The sequence below is a fragment of the Argopecten irradians genome, chromosome 2 (genome assembly GCF_041381155.1).
Source record: "Argopecten irradians isolate NY chromosome 2, Ai_NY, whole genome shotgun sequence".
NCBI lineage: Eukaryota > Metazoa > Mollusca > Bivalvia > Pectinida > Pectinidae > Argopecten > Argopecten irradians.
This window is the reverse complement of record NC_091135.1, coordinates 34343941-34371305: the sequence shown is the minus strand read 5'-3', so window position 1 is coordinate 34371305 and position 27365 is coordinate 34343941. Positions and strand designations below refer to the sequence as shown.

The following is a 27365-nucleotide window of genomic DNA, read 5'->3' as shown; positions in this document are numbered from 1 at the left end:
ACATGATGTTACAGTTAAAAGAAGTGAATAACAGGCAAAGCCTATATAAATTCTTTTCTTAAGTGGATATTAATATACAATATTTTGAAATGAATAATGAAAACAGTAAAAAAATCAATACATAGGAGACATTCAGAATCAATTATTTAAGTACAGACACAGTAATTTGGTTTATGGGACAAAATCAATTATACAATATACTTTCTATTTTGTCTGTACATACTGGCAAATATTTTACTTATTTACACTTTAAACAAACCACTAACTGCTGTTGTAGTTCATCAAACAAGGAATAACATCAGTACTATCGGCTATATATATAGTAATGAACATACTGTTAGTTATTCAACGTACAATAAACCATTTTTCTTCGTGACGATATAATTGCACGTTTTCAATCCTACCGACGTTTCTCTTGATTAAGACAGTTTAATTCTAAGATCTGTCTCTGAAAAAGTTTTAACCTTTGCGTTTTCTAATCGCCGATGAAATGGGCAAAACATAATAACACGACAAAATAAGTTGATTAAATAGTATTATTGATTGGCTCAAACATATGACACGACATAATATGTTGATTAAATAGTTTTATTGATTGGCTCAAACATATGACACGACATAATATGTTGATTAAATAGTTTTATTGATTGGCTCAAACATATGACACGACAAAATAAGTTGATTAAATAGTATTATTGATTGGCTCAAACATACGACACTCCAAAATAAGTTGATTAAATAGTATTATTTATTGGCTCAAACATATGACACTCCAAAATAAGTTGATTAAATAGTATTATTGATTGGCTCAAACATATGGCACGACAAAATAAGTTGATTAAATAGTATTATTGATTGGCTTAAAAATATGACACGACAAAAAATCCTTGGCACGGTTCTTATAAAAATATGTTATGTCAAACAATCTTCTATTAAAGTAACTTTCTTTTCACTTCTTATTGTATGAATTTGTCAATTTGCTGACAAAAAAAACAAAGTAACAACAAGTTGTGATCAGCACCGTTTTGTGATCAGACTAGTCTTAAACAAAGATACAAAGCCAATCAAATATTGTGAACATTAAAAAATAAAATTGAATTATAATTAAATAATATTGCACTATTTAAAGTGTGTTAGATAAAGATAGATGTTTCCATACAAATTTACAAATAACGGTAACTATGTAGTAAGATGGTTTGGAAAAAACCAGTTACAGCCGATATTATACTGACAAGAAATTGAATTATTTCCCTTTAAAAGGCTAGTCACAGAACTTTAGGATCTGCAGCATTACACAGATAAAAAGACATGATAAGGAATAACGGGCCTGGTATGAGTAACACTACATGTATACTAACATATCAATGTTAAGAACACTACGATAACTTATTTACTTTAAACTCATCATGTATCACAGTAAAAATAGGCAAATTTCAAAGAAGGATTAAGACAAATCCGAAACATAAAGTGAACATTAATATGAAACACAACATAAGATTGTAACCATAGTTTAAACATTAAATACTGTATTGAACCTTAAATATGAAACACGTCATAAGATTGTAACCATAGTTTAAACATTAAATACTGTATTGAACCTTAAATATGAAACACGTCATAAGATTGTAACCATAGTTTAAACATTAAATACTGTATTGAACCTTAAATATGAAACACGTCATAAGATTGTAACCATAGTTTAAACATTAAATACTGTATTGAACCTTAGATATGAAAAACATCATAAGATTGTAACCATAATCTAAACATTAAATAATGTATTGAACCTTAAATATGAAACACATCATAAAATTGTAAGCATAATCTATACATAAAATTATGTATTGAACCTTAAATATGAAACACATCATAAAATTGTAACCATAGTTTAAACATTAAATACTGTATTGAACCTTAAATATGAAAAACATCATAAGATTGTAACCATAATTTAAACATTAAATAATGTATTGAACCTTAAATATGAAACACATCATAAAATTGTAAGCATAATCTATACATAAAATTATGTATTGAACCTTAAATATGAAACACATCATAAAATTGTAAGCATAATCTATACATAAAATTATGTATTGAACCTTAAATATGAAACACATCATAAAATTGTAAGCATAATCTATACATAAAATAATGTATTGAACCTTAAATATGAAACACATTATACGATTGTAAGCATAGTTTAAACATTAAATAATGTATTGAACCTTAAATATGAAACACATCATACGACTGTAAGCATAGTTTATACATTAAATAATGTATATATTATTTACGAATTAATTGATCATGTAATGCATATAAGGATGACTTATGAGACCGGCGTACTTTCGAAACCTTTCTTGGGTGAATGAATAACACTCACCAATATACAAATCATTTTGTTTTATGTAAATATTCAAATAAAAAACAAAAATAATTGAAGTAATTTGATGATACACATATGCACGCTCAGCAAGCAGGATTCCATTTTACCTGTATGTGAGTATATACGAAAAACATCACGGAATATAATATGGAAATTATATATTAACCACACGTCTGATGATGTCAAAGGGCAATGAATCCAAGGCATACTTTGAAGTGCGACTTTTTTTTCAAAACTGGCCTATTTTCAAGATACATTTGATTGTAAGAAATCCAAGGTTTACTTTAAAGACCGGACTATTTTTCGATTCAGACTTCTTATAAATATTTTACTTCTTTATCCCAAAGATTTTAATGTTGAACAGTTCACTTGATCATTTCTATAGAAGTTACATTTAACAAATAGTAGCATATATACATTGTTTAAAATAATTTCACAGTTCCATAAAGAAATAAAGTTATTGTATTATAAGTGTTAATATAGTGGTGATAGCAATTATCATTAGCAAGTAAAAATATACCAATGCCTTAGGATATCTACCTTATAAAATAATTGAGAGTCCACCAAAATGGGAAATATAATCATATAAATTGTTAAAAGCATATATACATAAGTATAAATAAGCAATTCCGTCAATATCTGAGTGTATCTGAGTGCATAAAGAGGGAACTATAAATAACTTGTCTTTAATAAAGAGTATATAACATCACCTATGCTATTTAAACACTAATTTGTCTTCAGCACTTAACTATGAATTCACAATTTTATGGGTTTTAAGGTCCAAACTTAAATAAGTATTGTTTGATCAGTACGGTCCCGGTTCAACATGAGATCGTTTATATCTTTCAATTTTTTTTTTAATATTTCTCAGATTCTACACTTTGTGTTTCTTTGTTCATTCAGATTCCATAATTTTAAGATAAATTAATGAAAAAATAGTGAAATTTTGGTATAAGACAAGTATTCTTTTCTGTTTCTTAATAGAGTAAACATTAATTTACCTCAACATAACGCACGTGCATCAATTAAAACAGTAGTAAATGGTAAATACAAATATATTGTAACTAAATTACTTTAAACTGATTAAAGAAAATGAATATGTTAATTTTTATCAGGTGTTAGGAAAAATGGAAGATATCTATAATTAAAGGGAAGCGACTCTAACATACGACTTGACATAAAATTCAATATATAGTTGAGCAATCCGTAGAAAATTTATTTTTGCGTAATTGTATATCGTCAGATATTTACACAATTATACCAAAAAGACGGGAGTAAAAACCTCTCATAAGGATCTAGGTTTAAGACTGCAGCATTTGATACATGATAATTTACCAATATTATAAAAAATTATCTGCATGACTTTGCAACAAGCCATGAACAGGTTTTACCATGTCATATTTCTTAATAACTCTCTACGCATATGTGATACACGGTGTGACATGATTGTATAACACTATTGGAAGCATGATAAATGAGATAATTCACAATTCTGTTTCGATATCGTTCCGCAGACGACATGAATATATGTATTAAAATCGAGATCAACGCCTACCTTTATATCTGAAGTTACAGTTTTACGAAACTGGGTATACGTTTGGATTTTACATTACATGAATCGCACAAGCTGAAAATGTTAAACCAAACACATGGCGCTAAGAATATCGGGCCGAATATCGACAGCTTGACTTTCTATTTCAAAAACATCGTTCTTTTTAATTAGCGGATATTCTCAAAATAACCTAAACTCATTGCGGGAGGCTCCCACTTCACAAGTTTGATGACAATCTATCGCCATCGAAACTCTTCTAAAAGCGTGACATGCTTATTCAACACTGGGTTCAATATTGGAAAATTCACAAGTATCTCCCACTTAAGAATATAGCAAAAGCGTCGACTCACAATGAAATATACACACACAGTAATGTTAATACATGAAGGACGACAGATAAGTAAACATAGCTTTAAAAGTCAATGTTAGCGATTCAAAATTGAAAACCACGATGAAAACTAAATACATCACCCAGCATTCCCGTGATCACGATTTACATAATAATCAGTCAATTACTAACAGAGCGAAACGAACAGTTTCGTTGCACTCACATGTCAATTGTTCTATCATGTCTATATATATGTTGTGTTAATAAATCATAATCGTTTGTAGTTCCGAAATGAGAGATTTGTTTATGTGCCTGGGATTATGATTCCATAAAAAATGTCTATTTCAGCAGTTGTATCCTTGTCCTGGCAGGGTTCTTAAACTTTAAAGATCCTATAACACCCAGAGACTCTGTATACTCATGTACAGCTCTGGCTTTGTCCCCGATCATTTCGTAACAGATCCCCAGGAGGTTGTGGACAATCCAAAACATACTCACTCCCAGGTGCTTGTCATGCTTCACGGACTGGAGTTGGATCAGAGATGTATTACGTCTTCTGATATCACCAAGCTCATGGTAGCATAGGAACGACAGGAACATTGCGTAGGGCAGTGGAGGTATTGTGAGATCATATCCGGGGCAAAATTGCAGCTCAGGATGCAACTGGGATGGACACATAAATGGGAACCTTGCTGAAAATAAAATATATGATACACAAGCCTGTTGACATTTGTACAGAAGGTTATATCCACGCCCACAGTAGAAATGTTCATACCTGTCTTTATCCTCTTCACTAATAGGACCATCAACAAAAAGTCTCCATGGTGATATCACGTGTCCACACATATCCAGTGTTTTGACGTGATTCCCGGTCTGATAGTGATACGTCGCTAATGTCAGTAGACCGGGACTGGAACACACGGAGGCAAATGGGGTCATATACCTCTTGGATTTCCTAAGGTGTTTGTATTCATCTTTATTTCCTCTGGAAGGGGATTGCTTTTCAAATGTTTCCATTCCTTGACAGCATAATGCCTTGACCAGATGATAATAAGCAACATATTCATCCATGTCTGTTTCTGATTTCCTCAGGAGATTACTAAGACGTTGATGTAATCTGAAATTCGTAACATCTACAGTGATGACCATGGTTTTCTTGATGATTTGCAAATCGCATTCCCTTTCTAATCGGGCCGGTGTAGCTAATATTTGTTCCCAGGCTCCATGTTTTACTTGGCGGATACGCTCTCCTATCGATGGGTTGAAGAATGTTCCTATAGACAGACACCCCCACGTCATATTATGTAGATCTACGAGGGAATGAAGGAGTTTTTGTTGATTTTCACCATTGACCTTTCTGAGGAACATGTTGTTTGTGTTGATAAAGTAATTAGGACAGTATGCTGCATTCACCCAAGAAAGTAAAATATTCAAACACAGTGTGAAACATAAAAATAGGTGTTTTTCTTGCCAAAATAATGACGGTGTGAATTCTAAAGCATAGAATAAAACTGTTTTGATTACATACGACGATACAATATCTGCATCCTCATATATCTGTTTTAACCTACCAGATATCTGTTTTTTAAGATACTTCAAAAGACAATATACCAGGAACTGGACATGACCGATAGAATGAATGAGCTTGCGTTCTGCAGTTGTGAAGGATATTCTCCACTGAAGGAATGTGTCGGGTGATGTTTTGTCTCCTACAGGGACAAGATAACAACCGCCTTGTACTATTTGATCTATCAAACCTTTATCTGGCCAGTCGTGTAATCGTGGTCTTCTAATCCACTCATCAGCTTCTATAGGCCAACTATTACATCGGAATGCATAAACGTAATCCATATCACAACCTACTCTAGTTTGCTCATTAATTATGGTAGAAGCTGGTCCATTTACATCCAACGTAATCTGAAGCATATCACTGAACTGGTCCGTAAATGATCGCCTATATATCTCACTGGATATGTAATGTAAATCGCCTACAGGAACGATTGATTCAATCATAATATTAGAAAAGACAGGTCCCATTTTAACCAGCTCTAAATTTACATATCCAGGTCGGCTGTGAGCTTCCCTCATAATACATACAGATTTATTGGAAATATCTGTTGTGATGCTAGTGTCCTGACCCGGACATACAACTACCACATTATTGTCAACTGTCATGCGATCCTCGTCGGACCCCTTCATGGATATTCCTTCTGCTGAACTTCCCGTTAAAACCGTGTCAAAATGTCCTCTTGAATCATTCGCCATGTTTTCCTTTACAATTACCATCTTCCTCCTGATAGCCACCATCTCCTGGTTCCCAATCATCCGGTCCATGACGTAATACAAAATCCAGGAATCCCCGTACAGTTCCCCGTAGTCCGACATTTTTTCTTGGTTGGTCTATATGCCCTATAACATAATTAAATGAAGACATAACGGACGGTACACAAACGAGTTATTCTACTACAACATTCATCATTGAAAAATGGTCTGGATATCTCTCTTATTTAGAATATCATGTTTTAAAAACTATGTTTGGCCGTAACCGTAGATTTTTTAAGTATCTCGCACGTAAGCGCATTCGCACTATTATGTACATACATAATGTGTAACGTGGAAAATGATTGTAGAAGAACAAATGGAGGATCTACTTTGGTGAGGTTTCACTCTCCTTGCAGTTTCGTTTCAACATTAATCAAAGAAGTTTATTAATTTTCAAAAAATAATTGCCTCTGTTTATTATAGCAGATTGCCATATAGAAAATATGTCAAAAAACTAAAAATCTATTATTTGTAGAATTTTTTTATACACGAATTACAAAAAATGGCCGCTTTGATGAGCATTTTGAAAAAGTGCATTCCTTACATTTTGTGGAAAGGTTTTAATTTCATCTTTTATCTTAAAATGATATATAGGTAAAAGATTTATCAGTTTTACCTTAGTATTTTCACTTTCGGAATTCGTGTGATAAACAAAGGCTTATGGATGTTTGGGGGCAAGCAAAACGTGGTTCTAAAATTATCGATATTTTACATAAAATGTTTACACAACAAGCATATTTGTTATTTGTTGATAGGCTTCATTTATTATATATAAATCCATTTATACATAAATATTTAAGCCATACGCCTTTCACCTAGTCGGCCTGGATTCGTTTCACGGCATCGACGTGAAAAGTTCAGGGGTCATCGGCCCGATTCGGGCACTCCGTTTCCTCCCACACTAAGACCCTCGCGCGCTAGCATTCTGGTCAAGAAAATGAATTGTACAAGTTGTATTACTTGTTTCGCAAATTGTCTTGTTTCGTAAATAAAGTTTACTGAATATTTAAAATGCGATCGATAATTTAAATGTGTATACATTGTACGTAAAGACAATAAGTGCCGGTACAGATTGGGTAACTTCATATTGACCGGGTATCGGAACGTATCGGAAGGTTAAGAATATCGTGTACAAAAAAGGTGCCAGATGTTGTTTTTACATATTTCATTTATTTGAAATCGATACGGGTAATTTTAATACATGTTAGATACATGTAATATAGATTGGATAAGATGATGGTGATGGATGGTGATGGTGATGATGATGATGATGATGAATGGTGATAGTGATGATGATGAGATGATGATGATGATGATGATGATGATGAGAATGGTGGTGATGATGATGATGATGATGATGATGATGATGATGATGATGATGATGAATGAAGCTGATGCAGCAGATTATGATGATGATGATGATGATGCTAATGATGATGATGATGATGAATGGTGATGCTAATGATGATGATGATGAGATGATGATGATGATGATGAATGGTGCTGATGATGATGGATGAAGCTGATGCATTTATGATGATGATGATGATGATGATGATGATGCTATATTGATGACGATGTGATAGATGATGATGAGGAATGAAGTGATGGCAGATTATGATGATGATGATGTGATGCTAATGATGATGATGATGATGAATGGTGATGCTAATGATGATGATGATGAGATGATGATGATGATGATGATGAATGGTGATGATGATGATGATGATGATGAATCAAGCTGATGCAGCAGTTTATGATGATGATGGTGAATGAAACTGCTGTGGCAGATGATGAATGGTGATGGTGATGATGATGATGCTAATGATGATGATGATGATGATGATGATGATGATGAATGAAGCTGATGCAGCAGTTTATGATGATGATGGTGAATGAAACTGCTGTGGCAGATGATGATTGATGATAATCTTTTGCTTTGTATTTATAAAAATGCTTTGGAAAAATAAGATAATTTTAATAAAAAAAAAAATAAAAAAAATGTAGATTGGATAACTGTATATTTTTACAATAAGTTATAGTTTTGTTGATATCAAAATATACGAAAGGTAATTATACATTTAGCTTAGATTTAAATAACTTGATTACATACGTAGTTTCCTTCTCCTTTTTTTCTAATGTATTATCGGTATACAAAAAAAGAAATATATCTTCTCTTTAGTTATTTACCTCTTTTTCCTATATCGTACTCCCTACAACCTTTGCCTGTAATTAAATAAATCACATTTGGTGGTGTAAAACATGCTACTCTTTATAACCCTTAGACTGCCAAATATTTGATGTCTACAGCTGTCCCGTCAACGATGAAGTCATAGCAATTATGACGTCAGTGACAGTACAGTGTATATGTATTCGTCATGGTAATTTTTATATTTTATGAATTGATGGATTAAAACCTATGTCATTCAATGTACTTGTACAAAATTGTCTACATATTCAGCTCACAAAACATCTATCTGAAGATTATTTAACATAAAGAACGGTTTCAGTTTAAAAGGCAAATATAAAACTTAAAGACACCTAGTGTGTCTATGAACTATGTGGAAAGCAATTTAATTTCAGATTGTTAATTCATTCGTTAATATATATCTAAATTATGATCTTACGCCTAAATAATGAAATATTTCAAAATTTGCTGACATGAAAATGAGACTTTGACTGCTAATTAACATTTCCCGTTGATTACTTTTTACAGGTCCGAATTATTTTCTGGAATTACACATGTATATCGCTGTTTTGTATAAATACCGAAGCCATAACTATTTCAAGAATGTCCAATAGGTTGTTTTCATTACAACTACAACCGAATTTCATTATCCGCGCGTTCCAATGAGAAACTGCTGTATCTCAAATAGCACGCGTCGTACCAACCGAACCGACCAGCCAAAAGTGGTTCATTTCCAGGAGCGTACCACTTGGATCCAAGATGTTGGGTCAGAGATTATCTATTTGTCATCGAAATGTTTTCTTTGTTGAAAAACAAGACAGAGATTATTTATATCTAATGAAATTCCATAGATTATTTATTTTAATCTATGCCGAAATTATTTAGTTATACTTTCATATGAATATCCATATATTGTTAACGTGGAAAACACCTGGCTTTAATAAACGAAGCGTTTAGATTTCATATGTGTGTTGCCATCATGAAAAAATCCAAACGCGTTCATTTAGGAGATGCCGTATCAATTCAGTACTACTGGCACGAATCAAAAAGGAACGCACGGTTGTACAACAGATAAGGAAGTTACATGTATACTGTACCTACAGATATACACTTTAAGTACTGCGGAACTCTGTTATAATATAGATATATATGCAACGTTTTAGTAAGGGCTTCAAGTACCCCTTGTATACGTTTGACAAAACATCCGTATTGGGTTTTACCAGTTTGCCAGTAACATTTAGTAAAATCAAAGATGAGTCACATAATAAGCTTGTTTGGCATATAGCTTCCATATAAGGACACAAAAACAACTTTTTAATACCAAGCTGAACCCTATATACATGTATAAGTACAACTTCGCTACCCAAGGGTATTAGTCCGATTCTCTTTCTATTACTCTTGGCATATCTCACTTCAGAACGGGTGGTCCCGCACTGCGCCACCTGCTGGATCACCGCAGTTGCACCCCTTCCATTTACGTAATAAGCAACCAATTAAAAAGCTCGTATCATTGTTGTATGGTTGAAAAAATGACAGCGCCCTATGAAACACGCGTGTTGTTTGCGACAGATTCAAAATACCAAAGATGAACATGTGTGTGAGTCATTTGTTTAAAAGTGAGTTCGGACACCAGTTTTTGCGTTTCATGCAGAAGTTCTGCAGTGTCCAATTTTGTAACGAGATCGCATTATATCTTTTAATTGTTTAATTTGTGAAACATAAACCACGCACGTACTTTCCAATCGGTTTTGAGAGCAACGTCTAAGACGTTAATTTAGCTGGTATAAAACATCTAATTGATTAAGAAGATAGTAATATAACTTCGCTAGGAGTTGATGTTGACAGGCATGACATGCCTGATGCCTCATTAGTCATTATACAAATGTAGGTCACTATACTACCGCTTCAGTTCAGTTTTGTTGACAAATCAAAGCTGCGTTTTCATTGGTCGCCTGAACCTAGCCGCATCCAATCAGAATTTGAAAGCAAAAACACCTGTTCTGAAGTGAGATATGCCAAGGGTAATAGAAAGAGAATCGGACTAATACCCTTTGGTATCGAAGTTGGTATAAGTAATGCATCTGATAAATAACATCGATGTTAGTTATATCCTCATTACAAAAAGGGGGCCACGGTGGCCAAGTGGTTAAGATGTCCCGACATATTACCACAAGTCCTCCACCTCTGGGATGTGGGTTCGAATTATCAAGTAAAAATTATCAGTTGTCAAGTACTGACCGCTGGTCGGTAGTCTTTCTCCGGGTACTCCGGCTTCCCTCCACCAACAGACCTGGCACGTCCTCACATGACACTGGCTGTTAATAGGACGTTAAAATAAAACAAACAAATTTTTTTACAAAAGACGATACATTTACTGATTTATTAAATCTGGTAAAACCAGTGGCGAAACTTGTTTGTAAAAATATATATACAACGGAGGAGTGTCAATTTGGGCCCTCTGGCCGCCTTGCCTGGTAAGCATTATTTTTGTTTACAGATACCAGGGGGTATATGACATATGATTAAGACCAGGTCGGGGTTATTGTGGGGGGGTGAAACGGGAGGGTCAAGTTCCTGTTTTGTGCAGTTCTGTTGGAACCAAGTGATAGGCTTGAGTGATGATTTCATGAGTTAGAATGCGTTTTCGTTGAAAATAAAACATTTTCGAATATTTAACTTAGTGTCAAAAAATTGGTCACAGTGACGTAAAATGTCAATTATGTAAGAATAAAGTTCAAATGGTGCCATAATATACCATAAACATGTTATATATATCAAAATAGATCGCATCGCATTGAGCAATATATTTGCATATTATAAACTTAGGCACAGAATATTATGGATGAGATACGATTGGGGAGGGGGCAGGAGGGAGGAGAATTTTTAAGTTTTACTTTAAAACACCAATAAGTGTATTGCTACTTTCATAATTAAGATAAACTGGCTCAGATATAACTATTTTCTGTAATGAATCGTATTTGAGAGAATGTAATTATACATTAAATAATGCACATTTAAAACATTTACAAAATCATCATTGCATTTCAAAAGTTTATAGAAAAGTATTAGAACGAGTGTATGACCCACTGTACATAAACAAAACATCTACTGGTGTTTAAAAAAATCGCGATTACCCGCCCTCTCCCTCTACTCCCCTCCCCAATCCCATCTCATCCAAATATACTTTGCCTAAGTTTATGATATGCAAATTATTGCTTAATGTAATCAAATATAATATACATAACATTTGTTCTGGTATATTATGGCACCAGATGATGTTTATTCTTGCATAGATGACATTTTACAACATTATGTCACTGTGACCTTTTTTGGACATTAAGTTAAATTTTCCATTTTATTTTGATTTCAACATATTAATGCATTAGAGTGAGGGTACGTAATTTCGCACAGTACATTAAACGATTTTTCGCGATTTTCTTTTAAATGTCCGAAAGATTTGCTCTGTTGTTTATGTTGTGACTAAAGGAGGCCTCTCACTGTGATTTTATCATATTTAGCTAAAGTTTTCAGGATAAGTTTGTTTGAAAAAATGAATTCGGAATAATGCTGCCCATCTAAGTAATGAAATATATAGAAAATAAACCACTTGATATAAAAAATTCTGGGTGATAAATAACTGACTCACGTACAAATATGTAGAGACATTATCCCTTTTAAGAATATAACAAAAACCGTATGAAAATTCATCAAGTATAAGCGGAAAACAGATATTTTCTGCGGACACGCTATGACTTTCTTGACCTCGTTTACATTGTTTACTATGGGGAGCGATCATTTTTTGTAACGAAAATGGCGGCGAGATGTCACTTTTTCATTTCGAAATATAATTTTGTTTTGATATCATTTCAAGATTGGAACTGTACTTAATCTTTGTTTATGATGTTGTTGGTCTATGAAATGTTTGAAAATAATCATTTTCTCCCAAAAAACAAGAAAATTTGAGGGAAGTGCGAAATTACGTCCCCCAAACCCGGTCAACCACAGGTTAACCTCAAGTTAATAACAGCTACCGTGCGCAGTGATACCTCTGCACAAATTCGGTTACATGCTCATGTGTTGAGAAGCACTTGTAAGCCTGCTGATGTAAGTCGAGTCTTTTTGATTCGGAAGGAAAGTATTTGAAATTCATAAAAGGGACAATTCAGTCTAAAAGAACATTAAAATTTGTACACATATCGAAAAAAAACCAGTTCTAATAGAAATTAGACCAGTCGGTTTATCTGTGATATGCCAGAAAAACCCATGGTGGTGAAATGCGTGTGTAATGTTCAAACTCGCTCGCAGTCCGCCATTACTCATTGTGGTCGAACATCTTGTATGCCGAACCCTGTCCCTTGCTCGTAGAGTAATGCTACTTTTGTCTAGAACTGCTCAAATCGGTCTGACAGTAGTGTGTTTACCTTATTAGGTGAATTGTCTTGCCTAAAAATCATTTTATCACCTCCACAGTGGTTATGTAGTTCATTTGTGTAACGTGCGTGACTTTGACTCGGATATGGGTACAGCGTACATATTGTACCTGCTTAATGGTATTGATCAACGATTTGTAATTACAACGGTATCAATTAAAATATTAATAATGACGTGGAATTTGTCAATATTTTATGTTACATGTTTCATAAGAAATGTAGAATACATTTATGCCATATTTTGCTTCTTGGTTATGTAAAAGAATTAGCCTGAGTGAATTGTCCCTTTAAAATCAACGCCAAAAGTGTGCGAAATTACGTTCTCCCCATTCTATAATCAATTAAAAATCATTCAAAAATAATATTTGGTTTCAGTAAAACTGGACAAAACAGAAACAATATCTCTTCTGTTCACCACCCACCCCCGATTTTGTTGGTGAACACTTTTTGATTTATCATATATTGATTTATGTAATACCGTGTTGGGTAAAGAATTAGTCTTTGATCTTTCAAATAGAGACTTAGAGGAGTTTAGACTAGGAAATATAGATCATTGGATAGACTTCTTCAAACAGATCTTAATTGTTACGATCAAATCTAATTTCTAATGATATGAACTTGTACATGATTTTTAAATATCTATTCGCTGTTTGTTTAATGTTAACAAATTAATGTTCAAATCTTGTGGGTGTGTTGATAGGAAAAACGTACGCGTTATGGGGGCTTTCTCAAATTCCCTGCACGTTACTTTAAAACGCTTCTTAAAACGTAACGTTTCTTTAAATCATAAGTGCCCCTCCATCTGTGCATCTTGTTACAACAGTTTGAGACACAGTGAAGACTAAGGCCAACATGCTTATCTTTTAAGCTGATTTTTTTTCTTTTCTTTTTCAAAATATATATGGTGCATAATGAAAAGTACGCTTGATATTTGCCTGGGACAGAAATGCATCAGGGCGTACCGAGGTTATTAACTATGTATTCTCTATGTAAAAAACAACCAGCAATGGGTACAACTATTTAAATATGTGAATAATACATGAGCAGTGTCTTAACGAAAGACAGAGGCACGCCACTTTTGTCTTTCTGTCTCGCACCAAAATACAGCTTATGTAGTGTTACATTTATTAGCATAGTCATATTACAAATTTCAAACAATGGATCAACTTATAGGAGGGCGATGAAATTGGCGCACGTGATAAGATACAGCAACAATATATGTGGTAGGTGTATTCTAACAATGCAAATGCTGGTTGCAGGATAAAATAAGATATTGCATCTGTATTTCCTAAGAAATAATAATTAAGACTGCTGAAGTCTACTTGTAGTGTGTTAACATGAACAATAGATAAACGATTCCCCTTAATGTTGACTTTAGTTTCAGCGCTGTTGCTAGCGGGGTTCAACGTCGCTTTTTGCCTGAATAAAGTAACATTGCATTCGCCATTGATGTCTCTAACCACATTTATTTAGAATAAGATTTTGCTTTTGACCAGAAACGTTATAAACAACTTACCTCCTTTCTTCTGACTTGGTGTCTTCCCATAAACTGATTTCAGATTTCACTGAAAGACTCGTCATAGATATGCCTCGGTTCCCCTTCTATTTAGTCGCTGTTCCCTGGCTATAGTTGGTCGGGGTCACAATATACTCAAAACGTGTTGTTTCTAATCCCTTTCCTCTTCTAAAGTAGTAACTGGCAAAAAATTGTGTTAAAAATGCAACCATGATTTTTCCAACTTTGAGGGAATTGTTGAAGCAATGAGGATGGACACCACGCTAATGTACACCGACTGGCGAGTATAATGTTTCTTATATGTGTTAACGTTGCGTTATGGTCGAGAGTTCCGGTTGAACTTTGTACTTACGATTTCCTTATGCACTTGTCCTTGAAAAATATAAGATACATGTACATGCATTTGGTTTTTTTCTTGTTTCATATAAATAAAGATGCGTTTAGAAATAGTTGATATTATATTTCTATGTTTAATAAAAACAGGTCGTGGCCTTTACAGTTAACGTCACCGTACCCCATTTGGTACACGACCCCTTTTGGTACAAAATTAGGGTTTTCCCCTCTAAAATCCTAGTTACTGTGTTTTGTTATTTATACTATTGTGATATGAAAATACAAGTATAAAATGACAATTTAAGCTCAAATTTGACTTCGATCGTCTAGATTATATTCGTATACGCCTACATCGAAATGGGCGAAATGTCCGTAAATGTTAGCAGTGGGTGCCGTTGAGCCATTCGACGGCTATTTTATGCTACATTGTTATCCGTTTTCATCAAAAGTAAACGCATTAAATGAATATTATATTTCTATGTTTAATAAAAACAGGTCGTGGCCTTTACAGTTATGTCATTTATTAGCCAACTGATGACGTTTGTTCCTTGTGACAACTGATGACGTTTGTTCCTTGTGACAACTGATGACTTTTGTTCCTTGTGACAACTGATGACGTTTGTTCCTTGTGACAACTGATGACGTTTGTTCCTTGTGACAACTGATGACTTTTGTTCCTTGTGACAACTGATGACTTTTGTTCCTTGTGACAACTGATGACTTTTGTTCCTTGTGACAACTGATGACTTTTGTTCCTTGTGACAACTGATGACTTTTGTTCCTTGTGACAAACGTTCACGAAATAGGAAACATTTAGGCCAATATGTAGTGTTTTTTTTTTTAACCTGCAAACCTGCAACCAAGAACGACGTTGTGTTAATCTCATATATTTTTTATTCGACGCTAAAAACAGCAGTATTTTTTTTAAAAGTATTTCAGCTAGAGCGCCGGATTAGGCTAACATCATTATAAGACGAAATATGTTTTATAGACGGACATATTTACAATTAGCTGCAATATTGTAGCTCAAAAGACTTTTTGACAGAAAATGGTGTCGTCTTTAGAGCTACAATTGGTGTCTATTACTGCTAATGGAGCAAAGTAATGATTATGCAAACCATTATAAAACGTTTGTTTGCATTTTTATCGTACTTGTTTGATATCGCTTACCTACTAGGCAATAAAACTGAACCACATAAAATATCAAATTCTCATCGAGGCATTATTTTTTTTACATAATACATATGAAGGTCTTTCTGAAGGGAATTTTTACGGCAAGTCCACAAATTGTGAATTTGACGTCTTGTGAGCGGTACGGTAGATATTAAGAATGGTAGTTATGTTTGTTTTGGGCAAAAATAATATGTTGATGCATGTATATGCATAAAATAATTAGAAACCTACAAAAAAGTATAGAAAACTATGCCCGAGTGATTTTCGGAGGCAGTGCTCCACTACGACACATAGGGACCAATTCGTACCCGGCCGAAAGGTATAGTAGGCCGGGTACGTATATTCGTTCTAATTTACAATATGTTGTTGATATTTTTCTTTTAAGCTGAAATTTGTTCTTTTTTAAAGAAATGGTGCTGAATGAAAAGAACGCATTTTGCTCGGGACAGAAATACAATAGGGCAAACTGAGAACATTGTCTGTATTCTCAATGTGAAAGGTACCACTATTTAAATATGTAGATAATACATGGTCAGTGTCTTAAAATATAAACTGACAAAAATGTGTTAAAAACACGACCATGATTTATCGACTTGTAGCGAATTGTTGAAGTAATGAGGAAGGGCGCCACTCTGATGTAAACCGACTGGTGAGTATATTGTTTCTTACATGATTAAACGTGACGTTATCTACTATAACTGAAATTTTGATAGAGAGTTCCGGTTGAAGATATCAAAGTTTGTACTTACCATTTCCTTAATATTACATGCACAAAAAAATATAATACACATGTACATGCAGTTGGTTTCTTTTTCCATTTGAAAGTGATTTACAATGTATTAGTTAAATAAAAGATGCGTTTTCAAATACTTGATATTAGTTACATTATGGCGTTTACTGTTTTTATATCTAAGTTTAAGATCAAAGCCATGTTCGAATTGTTTACATTCTTTTTTATGCCACAAAATACCTAATTAACATTTTCCCTTCATTAATTGACCATTGTTTTACAATGCTATGTTTTTCATTGGTTTTAATGTTGTTTAATAAATCGGAACATCTATCGGTTTATGTATATCTTTGTATAAAATATTCAAACAACTGAATTGATATCCAATTTGTGTATTTGCCGGGAAATGAGGGCAGACATCTAGCAGAGATGGCACTCCGCACAAACATTGTGTTATAGTCCCGCAGCCCTAGGCAGGTAGTCATGGTGGAACTAACAGTGCCATGGGAAAACAGGATAGAGGAGGCCAACGAACGGAAGCAACAGAAATACCAGCAGATGGTGGAAGAATGCCAACGAGGATGGGAAACATGGTGCCTACCAATAGAGGTCGGATGCAGGGGTTTCCCCGGCCAATCAGTTTGGAGAGCCTTTAAAATATCTATTAGGTACAAATGTAGCAGACAGGAGGAATCTGATAGCAGCAGTAAGCAGGCAGGCAGAGGTTGCTTCCAGTTGGATCTGGAAGAAGAGGGAGGAGAAGTGGATTGGTCATGATTTAGAAGAGTTCTGAAAACAAAATCATGATGTAAACCACACAGAAATAAGATTAGGTACGAGGGGTGTTCCAAAATTATTGTTATTTTGGTGATTTCTCTTTGATAGAAGTAATTCTGATCATTTTTCTTTGCCCTGTCCCTCGAAGTATTCCCCCTCTGCATTTGTGCATCGTTTCAAACGATCGATCCACTTTTGGAAACAGTTTTCGTACTCTTGAATTGGTATACTCATAAGATACTGGTAAATGGCAGAGCCAAGGGCATTTCTTGATTTATATTTTGTTCCAGACAGGAGAAATTTTAGTTTGGGGACAAGAAAAAGTTACAGGGGGCCAAGTCTGGTGAATATGCAGGGTGGGGGAGGACAGTGACCTTTTCTGCCTTCAAAAACTCCGTTACAATGCGCGCCTTGTGTGCTGGCGCATTATCATGTAAGAGCCTGAGGTACTTCAAACCTGTCTGTGGGCGGCGGCGTTTGTAGACTTTCTTAAGTTTTCGAAGTACATCCCTATAATACTTCGCTGTGACAGTTTTGCCTTTTGGAACAGGGATTTGAATGACCCTTGTTATCAAAGAAAATGAGATACAAAACCTTCCTCACGGTGCGTATTATTTTAGCAATGCTAGGGCGCCTGGCGTTTTTGTTTGCCCAGATTCGATTAGAGCATTTTCTTTTGGGTTCGAAAAAATACACCCATATTTCATCACCTGTGACCAAATTATCAAAAGCCTTTTTGCTGTATTTTGGGTATTTCTTCAATAAGGATTTGGCCTTGTCAACCCGGGACCTTTTTGGTTGTCAGTTAGTAAATGGAGTATCCACCTAGCATTGATCTTGCCCAGCTTAAGATGTTTCTTTAAAATGCAATGAATACGTGCTAAAGACAGGCCTGTCATTTTAGCTAACTGCCGGACAGTGTACCTTGCATCTTTTTCAAGGGTTTGCCGAATTAGTTCAATGTTATGCTTTGTTGTTGTTGTTGTTGCAGGGCGATCTGTGTGGGCAGCATCTTTAAGCTGCTGGTGTCCCGACTTAAATCGAGCAACCCACCTACAAATAGTCATATATGACATTTGACCCTTCCCATATATATCACACACCTCGCGATGAATATCCACCGGCTTTAAGCCAAGTAGAGACCTACCTTTGATATAGGCCCTAATTTCAATTACGTTTTCAACTCTCTTGCCAACCATATTTGTATAGAGTGTAACGAGTGCGCTACAAAACAATGTACACAGCACCAAGGTCAGTGTAATTGTGAGCGAGATATTTACCTATATCACGCTTCAGATATCACGCTATCGCCACGAGGTAGTTTTAAGCCCATTTAGCACGATTTCCACGAGACATTGCGCAAGTAACATTAATTTCGGAACATCCCTCGTAGTCAATATGGGCGGTAATGATTTATAAACTTTTGATAAACAAGAATTCCACGGAAGAGGATGTGTCGCCTGCACAATATCACAAATAATAGTCTGTTTTGACCATTTGGAAGTCCAGTAACTCTTGCAAATATTGACGGATTTTGACCATTTCGAACACATCCCAGATCTCATTGATATAAAGCAATATACCAAATTTGGTTGAAAGCGAACAATAAATACGTAAGTTATCGCACGGAAACCGTTTCCCGGACGCCGACGACGTGATACTCAAGTGTCGCCCTTGCGTTGCAGGCGACACAAAAATTTAATAAATATCGACCATAACCGATTTCCCAAGTTTTCAATGAACTGAAATTAACTGACATTGTAACGCCGTTGCCAAGAACAGCATGTGACTACCGTGACTACTAAGTTACGCCTTTCCGAACTTTCCCACGAACAGGCCATGCACTTTCCAACTTCTAGTGGCGACCAGTTTAAGAGGGGTTCCCGCATAATTTGCGCTCAAATTCACTTATCGGAAAAGGAATACGAAACATTATATTTTTTACCCAATGTCTTAAATTATAAACTTTATTTTGTGTTCATACAAACATTACCAAGAAATTCGAAGTATAAGTAATTGAAATATATATGATTGTGTACGGAATGTGCCGACGGTTCCCGATGGGGCTAGAATCCGGAGCTGTGCATGCACGTCGTGCTGTTTATGCGGTAAGGAAGGAAAATAGCAGCGGCTCAATTTCAGTGAAAGCCTGATCGTCCTAGATTATTAACAGACACTGACTGAAATTAAAACTGTCACGATTCCGATCAGTTACAAGTCTTTATCCTTACGACAAATTAGAAAGCCACTTATCAAGAAGTAGAAAGGTATGCAACATCGTTATGAAGTTGCAAAGCTATATGTTCTGTCCCACAGCTGCAACTTTCCAATTTGAATTATTTTGTCATTCTTTTGTCTTCTTATGTAGACGTTGAACCGATATTTAATATTGAGGGCTACTAGTAACAAGAGATCCCAGAGGGATCTTGGCGCCCACCAAAGAATGATCTATGTCTGACAATGGAAAGAGGGATCTTTTCTCTGCTTTTCAAACTTTTGCAAACATACTACATATAAAATTTGAGACAAATCGCTTCAGTACTTTCTGAGAAATAGCAGTAACAAACTTCAACTATCAAAATCCAAGATGGCTCCTTGGCGGCCATCTTGTAAATCGATCGGTCCCAAATCGAAATATGCACAACTAGGGCCATAGAGGAACCTATATATGAAATTTGAGACAGATTCATTCAATACTTTCTGAGAAATAGTGATAACAAACTTTAACTATCAAATTCCAAGATGGCAGCCTGGCGGCCATTTTGTTGACCGATCGATCCAAAAACGCATTATGCACAACAAGAGCCCTAGGGAAACCTACATATGAAATATGAGAAAGATCCCTTCAGTACTTTGTGAGAAATAGCGATAACAAACTTTAACTATCAAATTCCAAGATGGCAGCCTGGCGGCCATTTTGTTGACCGATCGATCCAAAAACGCATTATGCACAACAAGAGCCCTAGGGAAACCTACATATGAAATATGAGAAAGATCCCTTCAGTACTTTGTGAGAAATAGCGATATTAATCTTTAACTATCAAAATCCAAGATGGCTGCCTGGTGGCCATTTTGTTGACCGATCGATCCAAAAAACGCATTATGCACAACTAGGGCCCTAGGGGAACCTACATATGAAATTTGAGAAAGATCCCTTCAGTACTTTCTGAGAAATAGCGATAACAAACTTTAAGTATTAAAATCCAAGATGGCTGCCTGGCGGCCATCTTGTTAACCGATTGGTCCCAAAATGCAATATGCACAACTAGGGCCCTAGGGGAACCTACATATGAAATTTGAGAAAGATCCCTTTAGTACTTTCTGAGAAATAGCGATAACAAACTTTAAGTATTAAAATCCAAGATGGCTGCCTGGCGGCCATCTTGTTAACCGATTGGTCCCAAAATGCAATATGCACAACTAGGGCCCTAGGGGAACCTACATATGAAATTTGAGAAAGATCCCTTCAGTACTTTCTGAGAAATAGCGATAACAAACTTTAAGTATCAAAATCCAAGATGGCTGCCTGGCGGCCATCTTGTTAACCGATTGGTCCCAAAATGCAATATGCACAACTAGGGCCCTAGGGGAACCTACATATGAAATTTGAGAAAGATCTCTTCAGTACTTTCTGAGAAATAGCGATAACAAACTTTAAGTATCAAAATCCAAGATGGCTGCCTGGCGGCCATCTTGTTAACCGATTGGTCCCAAAATGCAATATGCACAACTAGGGCCCTAGGGGAACCTACATATGAAATTTGAGAAAGATCCCTTCAGTGCTTTCTGAGAAATAGCGATAACAAGAATTGTTAACGGACGGACGGACGGAAGGACGGACGGAAGGACGGACGGACCACGGACAAAAAGCGATTTGAATAGCCCACCATCTGATGATGGTGGGCTAAAAAGTGATGGAATAGCAGAAATAGTTCGGACTAATTGAAATAAAGGAAACAAACCTAAATATGGCATCAATTATAATGGTTTTATTTAAAGATGCTCCACCGCCGACAGAGCATAAATGATATTCCTCATTTGAACAATAATTTGTGTTTAATCGCGTGTACATATGTCTAAATAACACAAAAAATAATGTGAAATAATTTATTTTGCCTTTGATGCATGCGCAATCAGTCCTTCATTACATGTAAGATATAGTGCCACGTAATTTTTTCGGGATGCAATTAATTATTTTTATTATTTTTTAACTTGAAGTGAAATTAGAATCTCAAACTTTTCAATGATGGTTATGGTGTAAAGTAAGTAACTTTTGAAACTGAAGAAAAATACCAAATCGTCTGCTCCAGTTTTTGATAGTGAAAAAATACCATTTGTCAGCGGTGGAGCATCTTTAAAATCATATTCATAACTATGATGATTGCACGCATTGTACCGTGGCAATATATATACTGGAGAAACTTCCTCCAAAATCGATTCATATAATGACCAGACAAGCGAAACACACGCATTTCATGTATTCATTGTACATAAAATGCAATAACTAAATTAAACCTAACAGGGTCAATCACAAATGTAGCACCGACAAAAAATAATTACTTTTTGGCTAATTTGATACTTTGGTTGATTTGCAAGAGATTACTTGAACACTGACAAACTTTTCTAAGATTGATAATAAATGAGAACCTTCAAGTGAAGGGAACCCAATATATCCTCCAGGAAAACAGCTACATATTCATGGTCACTTAGAAGTTTGAGTGATACAGTAAAACATAGATCTCAGGCAAAGGGATCAAAAATATCCCTAAAAACCCTTGGTCTTGGCAATTGTCGCTGATAGCATATGTTTCTGCGAAGACGATTATGGACAGCAGCCATTTTGTAAGACTTGAGAATGGACTTTTGTCTCTACTTAGTGTACTAAAGTAATTAACATAAATTCACACTTGAGAACAATGTTCCACTTCTTTCTGAACAAGGGGCAGGAGGAACCAGTTGAAAAGAGAGATACCCCCATATGCCACTGTAGGGTATGAAGTCTGATGGCATCCCTTGAGTCTACCCTGCCATATAGGGTGCTGCTGTTTGTTCCTTATCATGGAAAAACTGGAGTTGCTGAGATCAGGTATACAACAGTTTATATCTGCCAGGTCCTTTACTCAAGCTTAATTAGACAAAGAAATTACAACTTCTGACATTAAAACCGTTGTTTTATAATTTGAAAGAAACTGAAACGAACTTAAGTCTCATCATTGTTGAAGGGATACATGCATCATCTTTATGTTGGCAAAAAGGTTACTTCTAACAATGCAAATGCTGGTTGCAGGATTATCTATCAAAAATAAAGCAATTACACTGCCATAAATAGATAAACGAGCTAATTTTTCAGCATACTTTGCCATGACCGCTTTTTGCTGAATAAAGTAACATTTTAGCCATTGAGTCTACACTTTTATTTAGAATATTTTGCTTTTGACCAAATAAACAACTTACCTCCTTTCTTCTGACTTGGTGTCTTCCCATAAACTGATTTCAGATTTCACTGAAAGACTCGTCATAGATATGCCTCGGTTCCCCTTCTATTTAGTCGCTGTTCCCTGGCTATAGTTGGTCGGGGTCACAATATACTCAAAACGTGTTGTTTCTAATCCCTTTCCTCTTCTAAAGTAGTAACTGGCAAAAAATTGTGTTAAAAATGCAACCATGATTTTTCCAACTTTGAGGGAATTGTTGAAGCAATGAGGATGGACACCACGCTAATGTACACCGACTGGCGAGTATAATGTTTCTTATATGTGTTAACGTTGCGTTATGGTCGAGAGTTCCGGTTGAACTTTGTACTTACGATTTCCTTATGCACTTGTCCTTGAAAAATATAAGATACATGTACATGCATTTGGTTTTTTTCTTGTTTCATATAAATAAAGATGCGTTTAGAAATAGTTGATATTATATTTCTATGTTTAATAAAAACAGGTCGTGGCCTTTACAGTTAACGTCACCGTACCCCATTTGGTACACGACCCCTTTTGGTACAAAATTAGGGTTTTCCCCTCTAAAATCCTAGTTACTGTGTTTTGTTATTTATACTATTGTGATATGAAAATACAAGTATAAAATGACAATTTAAGCTCAAATTTGACTTCGATCGTCTAGATTATATTCGTATACGCCTACATCGAAATGGGCGAAATGTCCGTAAATGTTAGCAGTGGGTGCCGTTGAGCCATTCGACGGCTATTTTATGCTACATTGTTATCCGTTTTCATCAAAAGTAAACGCATTAAATGAATATTATATTTCTATGTTTAATAAAAACAGGTCGTGGCCTTTACAGTTATGTCATTTATTAGCCAACTGATGACGTTTGTTCCTTGTGACAACTGATGACGTTTGTTCCTTGTGACAACTGATGACTTTTGTTCCTTGTGACAACTGATGACGTTTGTTCCTTGTGACAACTGATGACGTTTGTTCCTTGTGACAACTGATGACTTTTGTTCCTTGTGACAACTGATGACTTTTGTTCCTTGTGACAACTGATGACTTTTGTTCCTTGTGACAACTGATGACTTTTGTTCCTTGTGACAACTGATGACTTTTGTTCCTTGTGACAAACGTTCACGAAATAGGAAACATTTAGGCCAATATGTAGTGTTTTTTTTTTTAACCTGCAAACCTGCAACCAAGAACGACGTTGTGTTAATCTCATATATTTTTTATTCGACGCTAAAAACAGCAGTATTTTTTAAAAGTATTTCAGCTAGAGCGCCGGATTAGGCTAACATCATTATAAGACGAAATATGTTTTATAGACGGACATATTTACAATTAGCTGCAATATTGTAGCTCAAAAGACTTTTTGACAGAAAATGGTGTCGTCTTTAGAGCTACAATTGGTGTCTATTACTGCTAATGGAGCAAAGTAGTGCTTATGCAAACCATTATAAAACGTTTGTTTGCATTTTTATCGTACTTGTTTGATATCGCTTACCTACTAGGCAATAAAACTGAACCACATAAAATATCAAATTCTCATCGAGGCATTATTTTTTTTACATAATACATATGAAGGTCTTTCTGAAGGGAATTTTTACGGCAAGTCCACAAATTGTGAATTTGACGTCTTGTGAGCGGTACGGTAGATATTAAGAATGGTAGTTATGTTTGTTTTGGGCAAAAATAATATGTTGATGCATGTATATGCATAAAATAATTAGAAACCTACAAAAAAGTATAGAAAACTATGCCCGAGTGATTTTCGGAGGCAGTGCTCCACTACGACACATAGGGACCAATTCGTACCCGGCCGAAAGGTATAGTAGGCCGGGTACGTATATTCGTTCTAATTTACAATATGTTGTTGATATTTTTCTTTTAAGCTGAAATTTGTTCTTTTTTAAAGAAATGGTGCTGAATGAAAAGAACGCATTTTGCTCGGGACAGAAATACAATAGGGCAAACTGAGAACATTGTCTGTATTCTCAATGTGAAAGGTACCACTATTTAAATATGTAGATAATACATGGTCAGTGTCTTAAAATATAAACTGACAAAAATGTGTTAAAAACACGACCATGATTTATCGACTTGTAGCGAATTGTTGAAGTAATGAGGAAGGGCGCCACTCTGATGTAAACCGACTGGTGAGTATATTGTTTCTTACATGATTAAACGTGACGTTATCTACTATAACTGAAATTTTGATAGAGAGTTCCGGTTGAAGATATCAAAGTTTGTACTTACCATTTCCTTAATATTACATGCACAAAAAAATATAATACACATGTACATGCAGTTGGTTTCTTTTTCCATTTGAAAGTGATTTACAATGTATTAGTTAAATAAAAGATGCGTTTTCAAATACTTGATATTAGTTACATTATGGCGTTTACTGTTTTTATATCTAAGTTTAAGATCAAAGCCATGTTCGAATTGTTTACATTCTTTTTTATGCCACAAAATACCTAATTAACATTTTCCCTTCATTAATTGACCATTGTTTTACAATGCTATGTTTTTCATTGGTTTTAATGTTGTTTAATAAATCGGAACATCTATCGGTTTATGTATATCTTTGTATAAAATATTCAAACAACTGAATTGATATCCAATTTGTGTATTTGCCGGGAAATGAGGGCAGACATCTAGCAGAGATGGCACTCCGCACAAACATTGTGTTATAGTCCCGCAGCCCTAGGCAGGTAGTCATGGTGGAACTAACAGTGCCATGGGAAAACAGGATAGAGGAGGCCAACGAACGGAAGCAACAGAAATACCAGCAGATGGTGGAAGAATGCCAACGAGGATGGGAAACATGGTGCCTACCAATAGAGGTCGGATGCAGGGGTTTCCCCGGCCAATCAGTTTGGAGAGCCTTTAAAATATCTATTAGGTACAAATGTAGCAGACAGGAGGAATCTGATAGCAGCAGTAAGCAGGCAGGCAGAGGTTGCTTCCAGTTGGATCTGGAAGAAGAGGGAGGAGAAGTGGATTGGTCATGATTTAGAAGAGTTCTGAAAACAAAATCATGATGTAAACCACACAGAAATAAGATTAGGTACGAGGGGTGTTCCAAAATTATTGTTATTTTGGTGATTTCTCTTTGATAGAAGTAATTCTGATCATTTTTCTTTGCCCTGTCCCTCGAAGTATTCCCCCTCTGCATTTGTGCATCGTTTCAAACGATCGATCCACTTTTGGAAACAGTTTTCGTACTCTTGAATTGGTATACTCATAAGATACTGGTAAATGGCAGAGCCAAGGGCATTTCTTGTTTTATATTTTGTTCACAGGGGGCCAAGTCTGGTGAATATGCAGGGTGGGGGAGGACAGTGACCTTTTCTGCCTTCAAAAACTCCGTTACAATGCGCGCCTTGTGTGCTGGCGCATTATCATGTAAGAGCCTGAGGTACTTCAAACCTGTCTGTGGGCGGCGGCGTTTGTAGACTTTCTTAAGTTTTCGAAGTACATCCCTATAATACTTCGCTGTGACAGTTTTGCCTTTTGGAACAGGGATTTGAATGACCCTTGTTATCAAAGAAAATGACATACAAAACCTTCCTCACGGTGCGTATTATTTTAGCAATGCTAGGGCGCCTGGCGTTTTTGTTTGCCCAGATTCGATTAGAGCATTTTCTTTTGGGTTCGAAAAAATACACCCATATTTCATCACCTGTGACCAAATTATCAAAAGCCTTTTTGCTGTATTTTGGGTATTTCTTCAATAAGGATTTGGCCTTGTCAACCCGGGACCTTTTTGGTTGTCAGTTAGTAAATGGAGTATCCACCTAGCATTGATCTTGCCCAGCTTAAGATGTTTCTTTAAAATGCAATGAATACGTGCTAAAGACAGGCCTGTCATTTTAGCTAACTGCCGGACAGTGTACCTTGCATCTTTTTCAAGGGTTTGCCGAATTAGTTCAATGTTATGCTTTGTTGTTGTTGTTGCAGGGCGATCTGTGTGGGCAGCATCTTTAAGCTGCTGGTGTCCCGACTTAAATCGAGCAACCCACCTACAAATAGTCATATATGACATTTGACCCTTCCCATATATATCACACACCTCACGATGAATATCCACCGGCTTTAAGCCAAGTAGAGACCTACCTTTGATATAGGCCCTAATTTCAATTACGTTTTCAACTCTCTTGCCAACCATAT

At 35.4% G+C, this 27365-nt stretch overlaps 1 protein-coding gene across 2 annotated transcripts; it reads right to left on the bottom strand.

The window, feature by feature from the left end:
• Positions 1-521: 521 nt before the first annotated feature.
• LOC138315257 (uncharacterized) lies at positions 522-15025 on the bottom strand. 2 transcript variants are annotated; one of them, XM_069256140.1, is made up of 3 exons: positions 14729-15025; positions 11021-11097; positions 522-6678 (listed from the first exon to the last, which is right to left on the bottom strand). In XM_069256140.1, exon 3 carries the CDS (start codon positions 6652-6654, stop codon positions 4609-4611), a length of 2046 nt encoding a protein of 681 aa, XP_069112241.1. In that variant the 5' UTR covers positions 6655-6678; positions 11021-11097; positions 14729-15025; the 3' UTR covers positions 522-4608. The 2 variants fall into 2 exon arrangements, with proteins under 2 accessions (XP_069112241.1, XP_069112242.1); XM_069256141.1 differs by lacking the exon at positions 11021-11097.
• Positions 15026-27365: the final 12340 nt, after the last annotated feature.